At 36.9% G+C, this 16,640-nt stretch overlaps 1 protein-coding gene across 1 annotated transcript in view; it reads right to left on the reverse strand.

Moving 5' to 3' along the window:
• Nucleotides 1-733: 733 nt before the first annotated feature.
• Nucleotides 734-16,640, reverse strand: part of TRIM23 (tripartite motif containing 23) — a 56,627-nt gene continuing 40,720 nt past the window's right edge. Inside the window, exons 10-11 of the mRNA XM_053701335.1 lie at nucleotides 6,376-6,500; nucleotides 734-5,472 (exon numbers count right to left, since the gene is read on the reverse strand). Of these exons, the coding sequence (XP_053557310.1) occupies nucleotides 5,293-5,472; nucleotides 6,376-6,500 (305 nt within the window). The 3' untranslated portion in view covers nucleotides 734-5,292. The remainder of the gene's footprint in view (nucleotides 5,473-6,375; nucleotides 6,501-16,640) is intronic.

The raw sequence follows: 16,640 nt of genomic DNA on the forward strand, positions 1-16,640 counted from the left end.
ATGGGCAGCGCTGCGGAATCTGTTGGCGCTTTATAAATAAAGAATAATAAAAAACAGATACACACTCAAGACACACAAACACCCACAGAAACACATACAAAGACACTCACACACAAATATTTAAACATACACAATACATTTTTAATGAACATTAAAAAAAAAAAAATACTGATTTTTTTTTTTTGTAACAATTTTTTTAAACCAAATAAAAAAAAGGGGATGCCCCCCATAACATTAGGTGAATCAAGTGTTTGGGAAGGCTTGTCGGCTGCGGTCTTGAGTTTAGGATTAATTATTTGTGTGCTGCTCAGGAAGCCTCCTCCCTCCCCCAGTCTCTGACGTTTCAGGAGCCCCTTCCTCCCCATGTTCCATTCCATAAGGCCCTTCCTTACCAGTCCCCATGTGTTGTTCTGGAGCCCCTCCTTCCCTTTCCAATTTGTAGGCCTCTTGCTTGACAGGATTCTGGGACTTATAGTTCCCAGCCATGAGGCCCAGACTAAATGTTAGGTGCAGGTGGGAGTGGTAGTAAATGGGGGCCCCCTGAAGGCCCTAAACAAGGGTCTAATTTTAAGGCACTAATGGGGGCCCCTGAAACATGTTACCCTTTGATGGTAGCCCTGATGCTTTGAAATAAATGTAATTATATTCCTTTGTTTTGTCCATAATTTAATACCATTAAGAATACATATTGTATTAAATGTGAAGAAAAACCACCACACAGCAAAAATTCCAGTCACAGTGTTCAAACAAGCAGTTTATTTTTAGGTTGCAGTCAAGAAAAGCCAAAAATGTTTAAAGGTTTACCAAATGTGTGTGTGCAGTTTTTATTTCCTTTTTTTTTTTTTATAGAAATATAAACAAAAATTTAAGAAAAGAAAATGCAAAATAGTATGAGTATAGGAATGGAAGAATACAAGAATAGGTCTGAACATGCAACCACATAAGGCAATCACAAACAGAAATCAAACTAAATTGATTTAGGCTTTATCATCAGATAGAAAAAGGACCCAAAACAACAACAAATAATAATAAACAGCTTATTAAAAAAAAATGTTAGTTTGTAACTTGCCTCCAACTCTACATTTTGTGTTTTTTTTAAACATAAAGATCACTTCACGCTAATTACATGGGAAAAAGTTTTGTAAAACACACCAAGCTATGAAACCAATACCACAATGTTATTTCCTCGACTGTTAAGTGGTTTAGAACCACAAAGCAATTCAAGAGATCTGCAGAATGTTTACCTTTAGAGGCAACGCATTTGTAAGACACATAAGCATTTTAACATTACACGTCTCATTCTATAAGCATTATTTCAGGAAGTTGAAAGGCTTAAAAACAGATTTTTCTAAACTCTTGCAAAAAAACTAATATACTGGGTGAGTTTAACAATATTTGGAATGCGTTATAACCTTGTTTTTCAATAGCCAAACTCCACTCACCACTTATTTTATTTGGACAAGACAATATGTACTTGTTATTAAGGGTGTTTCGTTAGTTGCCGGATGCAGGAGAAGGTAAACACTCACGGCATTTGGCTCTTTTCGGAGTCTGATTTCTTCTTGTGAAAGTGCACCACGCGAAGATCTGTGCAAATACAGATGCGTGTTTTGCACTTTCACAAGAACAAAATCCGGCATCCGAAAAGAATGCCGCAAACTGGCGTCTTCTTCCGCATTCAGCTGCTAACGAAACTGCGGGATGCACATCCCTACTTGTTACTGGTATAGATCAAGGAAATCAGTTATTACGAAAATAAAATCTCCATTGTTTTGTAGTACTTATCTAATTATCTGTACTGAAGCCATTTAGGGATGGATATGTGGCAATGTTAGGCTTGTGAAGAATTGGAAAACAAATTATAGAAATTGTAGGCAAAATAATTTATAAAAAGTAGCAATGTTTTTTTATTGCAAAATAAACATTTTATATTACAAACTTAAAGTGTTTAAACTCCCTTTATTACATGAAGCAATTGTGTACTTTGCCTGGGGAATACATCACATGGAATAATTATTACCTTACTACAACTAGTCTATAATCAAATGATTATACATTATGAGTTAATATTAAATAATCTAGTGTTAACTCTTAATAAAAGTACAAATTACTATACTTTTTATTGCAGAAAAGCAAGTTGATTTTAGCATGTGAAGTTTTGTATTTCACTAGTCCCCTTACTACACATACTAAAACAAAGCAACACATGGTATTTTACCTCTACACATTCTCAGCCTATTATTATGTTATTAGATAAAAACTTTCAACTTAAAACTTGACTTGTCTGTGCTCTTATTTTCTTTAATTGCACTGATATGCTTTGGGTTATTAGTTTAATAAGGACAAGACAGTAACCACACAGCAGGCCATATAAGGTTGGTAGTATTTAGCTTTATCGTGCACCTCAAGCAATTTCCCTGACTTTTTTAAGTGTTCTGCAGGATATTGAACAACATGCAGTAGCAATTTTATAATTATCACTGTGTATCCTAAAGTAACTACGCAAAAGTCAAAACAAGGCCTTTTAAAAGGGACAAGGAAGTGGAAAATAAATGCGTCTGTTCTGTCCCATATGCAATATATATATATATATATATATATATATATATATATATATATATATATATATATATATATATATATATATATAGTTAGTGACTAATTCTTACTTGTATATCGGGAGCATGTAGAAGAGCCATTCTAAGAGCAGAAGCAGACATTAGTAATATATTGCACATATGTAAAAAGTATTAGGATATTATTGTATTGCCCCATTTAGTTTTACATTGGCATTAGGCAGCTTTCACTTAGTTTAAGATTCAAATGGATAACAGTTTAATAGTACTGATTATAGTATACTTGCCAGGGAAAGATTCTAGGGTTACAATTGTTCTATACAGAAGGGAACCTGTACATTTTATGACAAGCAGTGCCCTAGAAGCAAGCTAACAGCTGGGATTTTCTCTTCTAAGTGACATGTTTTTAATCATGTTTCACAGAGATATACAGTAGGCTTAATTTATCAAGCATTTGACTGCAGGTTTTATCAAGCAGCGGTCATCGGACGGCTGCTTCCCTAACCTCTTCTCCACCTCTTAAGTGGAGAATTTCAGTCTCCCTGGTCTCATCCGACCGGGAAGATTGAAAGCTCCTGTCTGCGCGCAATTGGCTGTGCGTGGGCAGGGGGCAATGTAAAATTACGGCAGCGGATTGCTGTCCGCCAGAGGAGAGCAGGGACAGACAGGGGCAAATATGTACACCCCTGTCCGCCCCCTTGCTTGATAAATCGGGCCCTGGGGGTTTAGTGTGGTGCACTGCATACTTTCTACCAGTATGGGAAATCATAGTTTAGTATTTTAGATACATTCTTGCATTCACATACTTTAAAGGCACATTCTAATGGAAAATAAAAAGTTAGACCATTTTACTTTAACTACAACCTAGTTTCCAATGCTGTTGTAAACTGAGTAAATGTGTGGTAACAGTATTTCCATTAAAGTCTAGATGTTTTATGTCACCATAAGTTTACATCAGCAATGAAAACTAGGCCTATGTCTAAATCCAGAAAATGAGTTAAACACATATCAAAAGTCCTGAGCAGGACATGACTGTTGAGAAAATTAGCAGCAGAATACTCATATAGCTGCCAATCACCAGTGAAACTTTAGCTGTGTGTTTAACCTTTGGCCTTAGAGTTAAAACAAATAAAATATTTGTATTATTCTTTAATAATGCATATTTAAAGCGACATAAAACAAGTTGGGATAGAGACAAAATATAATATGTACTTTAATTACATAACCTGCAAATTTATACTGCAGTGCCTCGCCAGTAACCCTTTCTTTTTAGTTTCTGAATTGTACAGCTCTAACTCCCCCCACACATTTCCTTTTATGGCTGTATCTATATCTATTGTTGTTTTGGTAGAATGCAAAAGTGAATAGGGATTAACTGCTGGAGCATGCCTAGAAGCTGTGAACTCAGTAGAAATACAATGCCTGTGTCTAAACACTGATAATGGGGTGGAGTTGGCTGCTCCAGGCAGCTTAGCTATGTAATAAACTTTGTTTATTTTTTACAATTATTTTAAAATACTTGCCAGCAATTTTTAAACATTTTTTTTATGCAAACAATTTTTTTTATTAATTAGCCCTTTTAGGATATGCACAGGTCTCAACCTGTTTTATGTCCCTTTAAGCATTAAAATATAAATTTTGCAAGTTTTATTAATGGTTTTGTTAAGACTGGAGTTTTATGGTCCGAGAATCTTCTGTTTAGCAAGTCTGAAATATACTACAACTGAGATCGGCACGCTGATAGAGAATTTAAAGAATCTGTGGGTGCAATAGAGGGGGTGCATGTATCATGCCCACAAGAGGCTGAATATATTCTCACTATGGCAACATAGACTTGTTAACAGTTCTAGTCTAGGAGTGAAAAATGGCTCAGCAGTAGTTTTAATGAAAGTATATTGAAAACTTGTTACATAATAGTTTGCTCTACAATGTTTGTGTTTAAAGGGATGGTGAAGTGTGCTATTTCTAGCTTGAATTTAGAAGAGCATGTTTTAAGACATTGAAAAACTGCTGTTTGTGCAGGAAAAAAGGGGATTTTTTTTATCATAGAAATTTCTCCAAAAAGAACTGTTCCCTCCCCCTGCTCCATTCTCATTGTATAACAAGGGACTTGCCCTCCCACACCACTGCCTGCAATGAACTGAGTACCACAGCACAGTTCCTGATTGGCTGGACAAAATACAACACAGTTGTCAAATCCATATGAAAAGCATACACAAAGCTTTAGATTATGCAATCATCTGGCACGCCAATATGAACTGAATATCATTTCATTTACATATACGAATAACTCATTTATGGACAACTTGCATTGCACTATGTAATAAAAAAAAAAAAGGACTGCAGTGTATGTAACGAAAGGTTCCCATGGATGCCAATGCAGTTGTATTTTAAGGTTTTAATTCTATATACTGTGACCAGATGGAATTTGATCAGCAACATTCTGTAATGAATTAACTTAATACTATGACTGTTGTGTAAACATTAGACTGTTCTATATTAAATATGAGCAAATATTTAGCCAAAGTGTTTATATGCAACCTTCACAGTCAGACTTCACAATACTGCTAACTAACAGTAGCAATCTCTTGCACTAACTACTGAACAGTGATATTAAGGATTTTTTTGCTGCTGTTGAGTACAGTTACATGCAAGTACCAGTTACAGACGTATACAAGGTCACCGCTGACACATTGAATGCACATTCTGGTTAAGTTTACGCCACATCTAGCACACCGGCTGCCACCAACTGTCTTGACAGCCAGTCAAGGCCGTCATACAGGCCCATACCACTCCTGGCATCACAGCCTTGTATGTACCAACTGCGGCCACAGCACAGTTTGTGAAGACTCAGTAGCTCGGTCATCTCTTCCACTGAAAGGGCCCCAGCAACATCCTAGAGAGAGGAGAACACAGTTGCCAGGTTAAGAAAAAATGAATTGTGTTCCAATACACACTATTAGATAAAATGATATATTAATTTTTGCTCTATAACTATTAGAATAGTTAAACAATCACTTTTATGCCTATGTAATAACATTTGAACATGTAATTTTTTGCAAGAAATCGTAAAATAAAAGCTGTTTGAGAGAAACAGTAAGCACCTTGTAATTACAAGATATTTGTTTTGCTGCTATAAAGTAACATATCAGCCAAATTAACATCAATTTTACTGCGATTGTTTATCAATACCCAAACCTCACCCACCATTTGCCTTATTTGGAGGAGCCAATATGGGTTTGAATGTGCCAACAACAAGGCTAGCCACGGTTATAACATTAGTATAAAAAGCATTGTTTTGCAGTTGTTAACAATTAGGGACAAATATGTATCAGGGTTTGCCTTGAGAAGTCAGAAATGTGCATTTAAAGTTCTGTGAATTAGAAAATCCACAATTTTCAGAGCTAAAAGAAGTCAAATAAAGGATAAAAATATATTGAGAAGTTATTTCATGCATAATTACAAGTTTATATACATGTTATATGCCCCTTTAAATAGAAACAAAAAGTAGCAGTATCAGTTGTGTACTTCCTGCTAATGTTCACAGGTACTGATAAGTACAATTTGCAGCTGTCAGCCAATAAGCATTAGTAGGAACAGATACTGAGAAAAAGAAGAAATAGTAAAACATACAAAAGGAGTTTTTTGTTTTGTTTTTAAATATAAGTGCATCTGAGAGCAGGTCTACATTTTATTATGTTAAATATCCAGTGGACAAGAAGATACAAACAAGAGTATTCAGAGAATCCTCAGGGAGAAAACATACATTTGTATTTTTCACTTTATTAAGATTGTGTACCTGTTTATTGGCAAATATTAGCAGCAAGGCATCGCGCAGTTCCTTTTCAGTGAGTAGCTTTGCAAGTTCACTGTGAGCTTCAGTGACTCGGTCCCGGTGACTGCTATCTATTACATATACTACAGCTGGATAGAAACACAAAACAAATATTGGGTTACTATGTTGGTACAATAAGTAAACATTTTCCTTTAACCATGGAGCTCTTAAAGGGACAGTGTACTGTAAAATTAGATTTCTCTTTAATGCGTTTCCAATTGCTTGTTATACCAGCTGCCGGATTACAAAATGTATGGGAAATTGTTCCTTTATGTATATTTGTGTATATGAAAGAGATGCTTCTGCTAATAATGTATTTAAATGGAGATTCCAGAATGCATTTCAAATTTTAACACAAGCATTTTTGCATGACACATATGGTGAGATTGCTGGAAGTACCTTGTGTCAGCAATGGTTCAGTTTATATGACAAAAGGCCACTGCTGGCTCTCTTTTTAAATTGATAGTGCATGGGGTATATCTAAATATGAAGTACATGCATGTGTGCAGATTAAGTTCTTACTGAAAATGTTTATAGCTTTTAGAAGAAGCATTTTGCAAATCATGTGTACTGCAAAAGTGTTTCTATTCAAAACTGAAATGCAGTTATGTGCATGAAATGTCCCTTTATTAGACAGAACAGATCCCTCAAAACAAAATAATAATAAAACTTGTGTGCTACAAACCTACAACTTCATTGGTGACCTGAGGAACAATATAAAACATATAGCTGATGGAAAATTGCACAGCATTGTGTGATCTACAGGTCACCATTTAGAGATTTACTAATAGATAGCTGTCTACCCCTTGTGTGCATAACTGCTTTAAATGGATAATAGTTCATATTCCTTATAACTAGCACTCATCTGAAACCTCCTGTTTACTATTGAAAGAATAGAATTTCAAAGAAATCATTTTTTTCAACTATTATCTTTTCTTGGAGTTATGTTTCCATGTGAAGTATTACTTCATTATTTACTTTTCTTTCATGTAAATAGCAAGAGTCCATGAGCTAGTGACGTATGGGATATACATTCCTACCAGGAGGGGCAAAGTTTCCCAAACCTCAAAATGCCTATAAATACACCCCTCACCACACCCACAATTCAGTTTTACAAACTTTGCCTCCTATGGAGGTGGTGAAGTAAGTTTGTGCTAGATTCTACGTTGATATGCGCTCCGCAGCAAGTTGGAGCCCGGTTTTCCTCTCAGCGTGCAGTGAATGTCAGAGGGATGTGAGGAGAGTATTGCCTATTTGAATGCAGTGATCTCCTTCTACGGGGTCTATTTCATAGGTTCTCTGTTATCGGTCGTAGAGATTCATCTCTTACCTCCCTTTTCAGATCGACGATATACTCTTATATATACCATTACCTCTGCTGATTTTCGTTTCAGTACTGGTTTGGCTTTCTACAAACATGTAGATGAGTGTCCTGGGGTAAGTAAATCTTATTTTCTGTGACACTCTAAGCTATGGTTGGGCACTTTATTTATAAAGTTCTAAATATATGTATTCAAACATTTATTTGCCTTGACTCAGGATGTTCAACATTCCTTATTTTCAGACAGTCATTTTCATATTTGGGATAATGCATTTGAATCAATCATTTTTTCTTACCTTAAAAAATTTGACTCTTTTTTCCCTGTGGGCTGTTAGGCTCGCGGGGGCTGAAAATGCTTCATTTTATTGCGTCATTCTTGGCGCTGACTTTTTTGGCGCAAAAAATCTTTTCTGTTTCCGGCGTCATACGTGTCGCCGGAAGTTGCGTCATTTTTTTGACGTCCTTTTGCGCCAAAAATGTCGGCGTTCCGGATGTGGCGTCATTTTTGGCGCCAAAAAGCATTTAGGCGCCAAATTTATTTGGCGCTAAAAAAATATGGGCGTCGCTTTTGTCTCCACATTATTTCAGTCTCATTTTTTCTTTGCTTCTGGTTACTAGAAGCTTGTTTATTGGCATTTTTTCCCATTCCTGAAACTGTCATTTAAGGAATTTGATCAATTTTGCTTTATATGTTGTTTTTTCTCTTACATATTGCAAGATGTCTCACGTTGCATCTGAGTCAGAAGATACTTCAGGAAAATCGCTGTCTAGTGCTGGAACTACCAAAGCTAAGTGTATCTGCTGTAAACTTTTGGTAGCTATTCCTCCGGCTGTTGTTTGTACTAATTGTCATGACAAACTTGTTAATGCAGATAATATTGCCTTTAGTAATGTACCATTGCCTGTTGCAGTTCCTTCAACATCTAAGGTGCAGAATGTTCCTGATAACATAAGAGATTTTGTTTCTGAATCCATCAAGAAGGCTATGTCTGTTATTTCTCCTTCTAGTAAACATAAAAAATCTTTTAAAACTTCTCTCTCTACAGATGAATTTTTAAATGAACATCATTCTGATTCTGATGACTCTTCTGGTTCAGAGGATTCTGTCTCAGAGATTGATGCTGATAAATCTTCATATTTATTTAAAATGGAATTTATTCGTTCTTTACTTAAAGAAGTACTAATTGCTTTAGAAATAGAGGATTCTGGTCCTCTTGATACTAATTCTAAACGTTTAGATAAGGTATTTAAATCTCCTGTGGTTATTCCAGAAGTTTTTCCTGTTCCTAATGCTATTTCTGAAGTAATTTCCAGAGAATGGGATAAATTGGGTAATTCATTTACTCCTTCTAAACGTTTTAAGCAATTATATCCTGTGCCGTCTGACAGATTAGAATTTTGGGACAAAATCCCTAAAGTTGATGGGGCTATTTCTACCCTTGCTAAACGTACTACTATTCCTACGTCAGATGGTACTTCGTTTAAGGATCCTTTAGATAGGAAAATTGAATCCTTTCTAAGAAAAGCTTATCTGTGTTCAGGTAATCTTCTTAGACCTGCTATATCATTGGCTGATGTTGCTGCAGCTTCAACTTTTTGGTTGGAGACTTTAGCGCAACAAGTAACAGATCATGATTCTCATAATATTATTATTCTTCTTCAGCATGCTAATAATTTTATTTGTGATGCCATTTTTGATATTATCAGAGTTGATGTCAGGTTTATGTCTCTAGCTATTTTAGCTAGAAGAGCTTTATGGCTTAAAACTTGGAATGCTGATATGGCTTCTAAATCAACTCTACTTTCCATTTCTTTCCAGGGTAACAAATTATTTGGTTCTCAGTTGGATTCTATTATCTCAACTGTTACTGGTGGGAAAGGAACTTTTTTACCACAGGATAAAAAATCTAAGGGTAAAAACAGGGCTAATAATCGTTTTCGTTCCTTTCGTTTCAACAAAGAACAAAAGCCTGATCCTTCATCCTCAGGAGCAGTTTCAGTTTGGAAACCATCTCCAGTCTGGAATAAATCCAAGCCTTCTAGAAAGGCAAAGCCTGCTTCTAAGTCCACATGAAGGTGTGGCCCTCATTCCAGCTCAGCTGGTAGGGGGCAGGTTACGATTTTTCAAAGAAATTTGGATCAATTCTGTTCACAATCTTTGGATTCAGAACATTGTTTCAGAAGGGTACAGAATTGTTTTCAAGATGAGACCTCCTGCAAAGAGATTTTTTCTTTCCCGTGTCCCAGTAAATCCAGTGAAAGCTCAAGCATTTCTGAATTGTGTTTCAGATCTAGAGTTGGCTGGAGTAATTATGCCAGTTCCGGTTCTGGAACAGGGGATGGGGTTTTATTCAAATCTCTTCATTGTACCAAAGAAGGAGAATTCCTTCAGACCAGTTCTGGATCTAAAAATATTGAATCGTTATGTAAGGATACCAACGTTCAAAATGGTAACTGTAAGGACTATCTTGCCTTTTGTTCAGCAAGGGCATTATATGTCCACAATAGATTTACAGGATGCATATCTGCATATTCTGATTCATCCGGATCATTATCAGTTCCTGAGATTCTCTTTTCTGGACAAGCATTACCAGTTTGTGGCTCTGCCGTTTGGCCTAGCTACAGCTCCAAGAATTTTTACAAAGGTTCTCGGTGCCCTTCTGTCTGTAATCAGAGAACAGGGTATTGTGATATTTCCTTATTTGGACGATATCTTGGTACTTGCTCAGTCTTTACATTTAGCAGAATCTCATACGAATCGACTTGTGTTGTTTCTTCAAGATCATTGTTGGAGGATCAATTCACCAAAAAGTTCATTGATTCCTCAGACAAGGGTAACCTTTCTGGGTTTCCAGATAGATTCAGTGTCCATGACTCTGTCTTTAACAGACAAGAGACGTCTAAAATTGATTTCAGCTTGTCGAAACCTTCAGTCACAATCATTCCCTTCGGTAGCCTTATGCATGGAAATTCTAGGTCTTATGACTGCTGCATCGGACGCGATCCCCTTTGCTCGTTTTCACATGCGACCTCTTCAGCTCTGTATGCTGAATCAATGGTGCAAGGATTACACAAAGATATCTCAATTAATATCTTTAAAACCGATTGTACGACACTCTCTAACGTGGTGGACAGATCACCATCGTTTAATTCAGGGGGCTTCTTTTGTGCTTCCGACCTGGACTGTAATTTCAACAGATGCAAGTCTCACAGGTTGGGGAGCTGTGTGGGGATCTCTGACGGCACAAGGAGTTTGGGAATCTCAGGAGGTGAGATTACCGATCAATATTTTGGAACTCCGTGCAATTTTCAGAGCTCTTCAGTCTTGGCCTCTTCTGAAGAGGGAATCGTTCATTTGCTTTCAGACAGACAATGTCACAACTGTGGCATACATCAATCATCAAGGAGGGACTCACAGTCCTCTGGCTATGAAAGAAGTATCTCGAATTCTGGTTTGGGCGGAATCCAGCTCCTGTCTAATCTCTGCGGTTCATATCCCAGGTATAGACAATTGGGAAGCGGATTATCTCAGTCGCCAAACGTTGCATCCGGGCGAATGGTCTCTTCACCCAGAGGTATTTCTTCAGATTGTTCAAATGTGGGAGCTTCCAGAAATAGATCTGATGGCGTCTCATCTAACAAGAAACTTCCCAGGTATCTGTCCAGATCCCGGGATCCTCAGGCGGAAGCAGTGGATGCATTATCACTTCCTTGGAAGTATCATCCTGCTTATATCTTTCCGCCTCTAGTTCTTCTTCCAAGAGTAATCTCCAAGATTCTGAAGGAATGCTCGTTTGTTCTGCTGGTAGCTCCGGCATGGCCTCACAGGTTTTGGTATGCGGATCTTGTCCGGATGGCCTCTTGCCATCCGTGGACTCTTCCGCTACGACCAGACCTTCTGTCGCAAGGTCCTTTTTTCCATCAGGATCTCAAATCCTTAAATTTAAAGGTATGGAGATTGAACGCTTGATTCTTGCTCAAAGAGGTTTCTCTGACTCTGTGATTAATACTATGTTACAGGCTCGTAAATCTGTATCCAGAGAGATATATTATAGATTCTGGATGACTTATATTTCTTGGTGTCTTTCTCATCATTTTTCTTGGCATTCTTTTAGAATCCCGAGAATTTTACAGTTTCTTCAGGATGGTTTAGATAAAGGTTTATCCGCAAGTTCTTTGAAAGGACAAATCTCTGCTCTTTCTGTTCTTTTTCACAGAAAGATTGCTAATCTTCCTGATATTCATTGTTTTGTACAAGCTTTGGTTCGTATAAAACCTGTCATTAAGTCAATTTCTCCACCTTGGAGTTTGAATTTGGTTCTGGGGGCTCTTCAAGCTCCTCCGTTTGAACCTATGCATTCATTGGACATTAAATTACTTTCTTGGAAAGTTTTGTTCCTTTTGGCAATCTCTTCTGCCAGAAGAGTTTCTGAATTATCTGCTCTTTCTTGTGAGTCTCCTTTTCTGATTTTTCATCAGGATAAGGCGGTGTTGCGAACTTCTTTTGAATTTTTACCTAAAGTTGTGAATTCCAACAACATTAGTAGAGAAATTGTGGTTCCTTCATTATGTCCTAATCCTAAGAATTCTAAGGAGAAATTGTTGCATTCTTTGGATGTTGTTAGAGCTTTGAAATATTATGTTGAAGCTACTAAGTCTTTCCGAAAGACTTCTAGTTTATTTGTTATCTTTTCCGGTTCTAGAAAAGGCCAGAAAGCTTCTGCCATTTCTTTGGCATCTTGGTTGAAATCTTTAATTCATCTTGCCTATGTTGAGTCGGGTAAAACTCCGCCTCAAAGGATTACAGCTCATTCTACTAGGTCAGTTTCTACTTCCTGGGCGTTTAGGAATGAAGCTTCGATTGATCAGATTTGCAAAGCAGCAACTTGGTCCTCTTTGCATACTTTTACTAAATTCTACCTTTTTGATGTCTTTTCTTCTTCTGAAGCAGTTTTTGGTAGAAAAGTACTTCAGGCAGCGGTTTCAGTTTGAATCTTCTGCTTATGTTTTTTCTTTAAACTTTATTTTGGGTGTGGATTATTTTCAGCAGGAATTGGCTGTCTTTATTTTATCCCTCCCTCTCTAGTGACTCTTGCGTGGAAAGATCCACATCTTGGGTAATCATTATCCCATACGTCACTAGCTCATGGACTCTTGCTAATTACATGAAAGAAAACATAATTTATGTAAGAACTTACCTGATAAATTCATTTCTTTCATATTAGCAAGAGTCCATGAGGCCCGCCCTTTTTTTGTGGTGGTTATGATTTTTGTATAAAGCACAATTATTCCAATTCCTTATTTTATATGCTTTCGCACTTTTTTATCACCCCACTTCTTGGCTATTCGTTAAACTGAATTGTGGGTGTGGTGAGGGGTGTATTTATAGGCATTTTGAGGTTTGGGAAACTTTGCCCCTCCTGGTAGGAATGTATATCCCATACGTCACTAGCTCATGGACTCTTGCCAATATGAAAGAAATGAATTTATCAGGTAAGTTCTTACATAAATTATGTTTTTTGAGGTTTTTATTTACTTTTTAGAAGTTCATTTTGTGCAAAATACAATTTCTGCCTATTCCTGATTTTCCTAGGATGAAGGTTTTCTCTTATTTGTGACCTAATCGAGGGAATATGAACGTTAGAGTAGATAAATTTGTCAGACTGATGGTAAATTAAACCTTACTTTCAGAAACATTGGAAACTAGAGCAGACCACTTGCCCTTTAGATTGCTATCTAAGATCCAACACCATGCGCCAGATTACTACTAATCACAATTAATATTGCAGATCTTGGATTGGAAGAGGAGTATGAAGGGCATGTGGCATCTCTGACTGTAGTGGAGATACATATGATGGTTTATAGTGACATGGAATGAACATTTTAAGGGACATAATGCTTTAATGTGTTAGGTTTGGTCTTTGCACAGTGCATGCAGCTAACAGCAAGCAGTGCCACTGGTTAGCACAACACTAGACATATGTACATAAAAAAAAAAATTACCTTTTTTTTATATTGGATTTTTATTGAGCTTTTCAAATACTTATAAGAATACAGAATGCGAGGTAAATATTTCAACAAACATTCTAAACAGTAGACCAGCAAAGCCTTATTAACATAAAATGAAAATATATCAAAACGCTTTCATGAGCGCCATCTGCAAATATGGAAAAGAAAATATTATCACTCCCTTTGAAATAGAGATCCTTCTGCAGGATTAATGGGCACTACTTTTGAACCTCCATGACATTTCTTGGATAGAGGTGAAGGATATTGATAAAAAAAAAAAAAGAGTTCAAAATTGAGCCTCTAGTAAAAAATACAAAACTTTATTCCAACAACTTAAAAAAAGCAGAGCAGGAAAATGGAAATACAATATTAAAACCAAAGGCTAGTCTGACCGGTTTAGGTCACAAAGACCTTAATCATAGACACAATTAGTGACATCTGGACACACAATTTATAAAACTCAATCTGATTTGTTTAAAAAAACAATGGTTTAGGACTGGGAATAAGATTAAAGGAGTAAACACATAGAAAAATTGATGAGCATATTTACATACACGAAGCATTCATAAGCAGCAATCAAATTTATAAACGCTCAAAATGTGCAACACATATAAAATTTAAAATTGCATGCTCTATCTGAATCATGAAAGAAAAAAATTGGGTTCAGTGTCCCTTTAAGTTATGGAGGGAGACATTGAGCAATTAACCATTCACTGGATATAGAGACCTAACGTTGCCAATAGTTAAAGGGATAGTCTACACCAGAATTGTTATTGTTTTAAAAGATAGATAATCCCTTGTTTACCCATTCCCTAGTTTTGCATAACCAACACAGTTATATTTAAATATTTTTTACCTCTGTGATTATCTTGTATCTAAGCCTCTGCAGACTGCCCCTTTATTTCAGTTCTTTTGACAGACTTGCAGTTTAGCCAATCATTGATGGCTCCCAGGTAACTTCACGTGCACAAGCACAGTGTTATCTATATGAAAAACATGAACACCCTCTAGTGGTAAAAAAACTGTTAAAATGCATTCTTAAGAGGCGGCCTTCAAGGTCTAAGAAATTGGCATATGAACCTCCTAGGTTAAGCTTTCAACTAAGAATACCAAGAGAACAAAGAAAAATTGGTGATAAAAGTAAATTGGAAAATTGTTTAAAATTACATGCCCTATCTGAATCATGAAAGTTTTTTTTTGACTAGACTGTCCCTTTAATAATGTTATACTTAGAATTGAAGCCAATCGGAATTAGATTATTAAGTCTAAATATCCAGTAGGTCTCTTGTCTGCAAAGCAATGAAAATGTGTCTCCCCCTCTAGGAGGTCTTTTAATTTGTTCAATAGCTCTCCACTTGAAGCTACTCACATCCTGAAAATGTACTTCCAAAAAAGTGCCTGGACAGAGCAGAAAAGGTCTTCCCCCTGATATATAGGATAAATGCTCCCTGATCCAGGTCCCCACCTTTCTCGTAGTTCTACCTACATAGCTTTTGGAACATTGTGTGCACTCTAAAAAGTATATAATAAAAGGTACTTTTACAGTTGACACAGCCTCTTGTGTCAAATGTCTCTCCTGAGTGGAAAGAGGTGAATGTCTTGCCAACCTTGACATAATCACAGGAGGTACATGTACGTCTCCCACACCTAAAAGTTCCGCTGCACTGCAACCATGAACTTCCTGAATCAACTTCTTTCAGCATGCTTGGAGATAACAGGTTACCTAGTGTGACATCCCTTTTGGCAACACACATACAACCTATTTCTACAGTATTCCTCAATTTCTTATCTCCCATTAGTATGGGTAGATTCTTGTTGATAATTTTACATATTTGATCGTATTGGTTGGAAAATGAAGTGACAAATTTAGGTTTCGCCTGTTGTAAAGACCCCTTTGATCTCCTTTTATTGGGGGCATTATTGAGAAGGGAAACCCTCTCCATCTTAATCACCTCTTGGAATGCTTTATCCACAATAGACTTAGGGTAACCCCTCTCTCTCACCCTACTGTTGAGGTGTCTGCTCTCCTCAAGAAATGTGCTGTCCAGGATGCAATTACGACGTACCCTCATAAACTGCATGTAGCAGGTTATTGCCTGCAATTGGTTTCCGGAAGAGAGCAGACATCACTCTACCTTCTGATGATTCACCTCGGAGTGAAATGTCCAAAAATGAAATAGTATCTTTGGTCATTCATAGGTAAACTTAATACCCACATCATTGGTATTTAGGTAATTGACAAACTCATCAGCCCCGGTTAGGCTGGTAGACCATACCATGAGCAAATCGTCAATATACCGTATATACTTGACTATATGAGTAAATGGAGGCGCTACCATCTCCATAGATGTGGGACCTCTCCAACCACCCCATGAAGAGGTTAGTGTAGGAAGGTGTAAAATTTAGCTCCCATATCGGTCCCACACCTCTGGAGATAAAAGCGCCCCTGGAACATAAAAAAAAAAAATTATGTTCCAATAGAAACTTTACAGCCCGTACCACAAAGTCCTTCATTTCTGAGGATAGGTCAGTATATAAATCCAGAAAGAATTCCACTGCCTTGACACCATACATATGAGGTATAGAAGAGAACAGCGATACAACATCCACTGTCAACCAGCTGTACTCTTCTCTCCAGCAAACATTTTCCATGATGCATATTGCCTGAGTGGTATCCCTACCGTAGGATATTGGTCACAAAAGTAAAATGGGCAATTTATGGACTCTAGCTAATCAAATATTAAGATTAGAACATACAGTTTGCATAGAATTGCTATAAGGAGGTAATTTAGTTGCATAGTATATGCAACAGAAGCTGGACTATTATCTGGCTATTATCCCTTCCTAAATCAACAAAGGCCACATTTGGACCTTCCATAGCATCAAAGAGAAACAATAG

This window comes from Bombina bombina, chromosome 2 (assembly GCF_027579735.1).
Source record: "Bombina bombina isolate aBomBom1 chromosome 2, aBomBom1.pri, whole genome shotgun sequence".
Taxonomy (NCBI): Eukaryota; Metazoa; Chordata; class Amphibia; order Anura; family Bombinatoridae; genus Bombina; species Bombina bombina.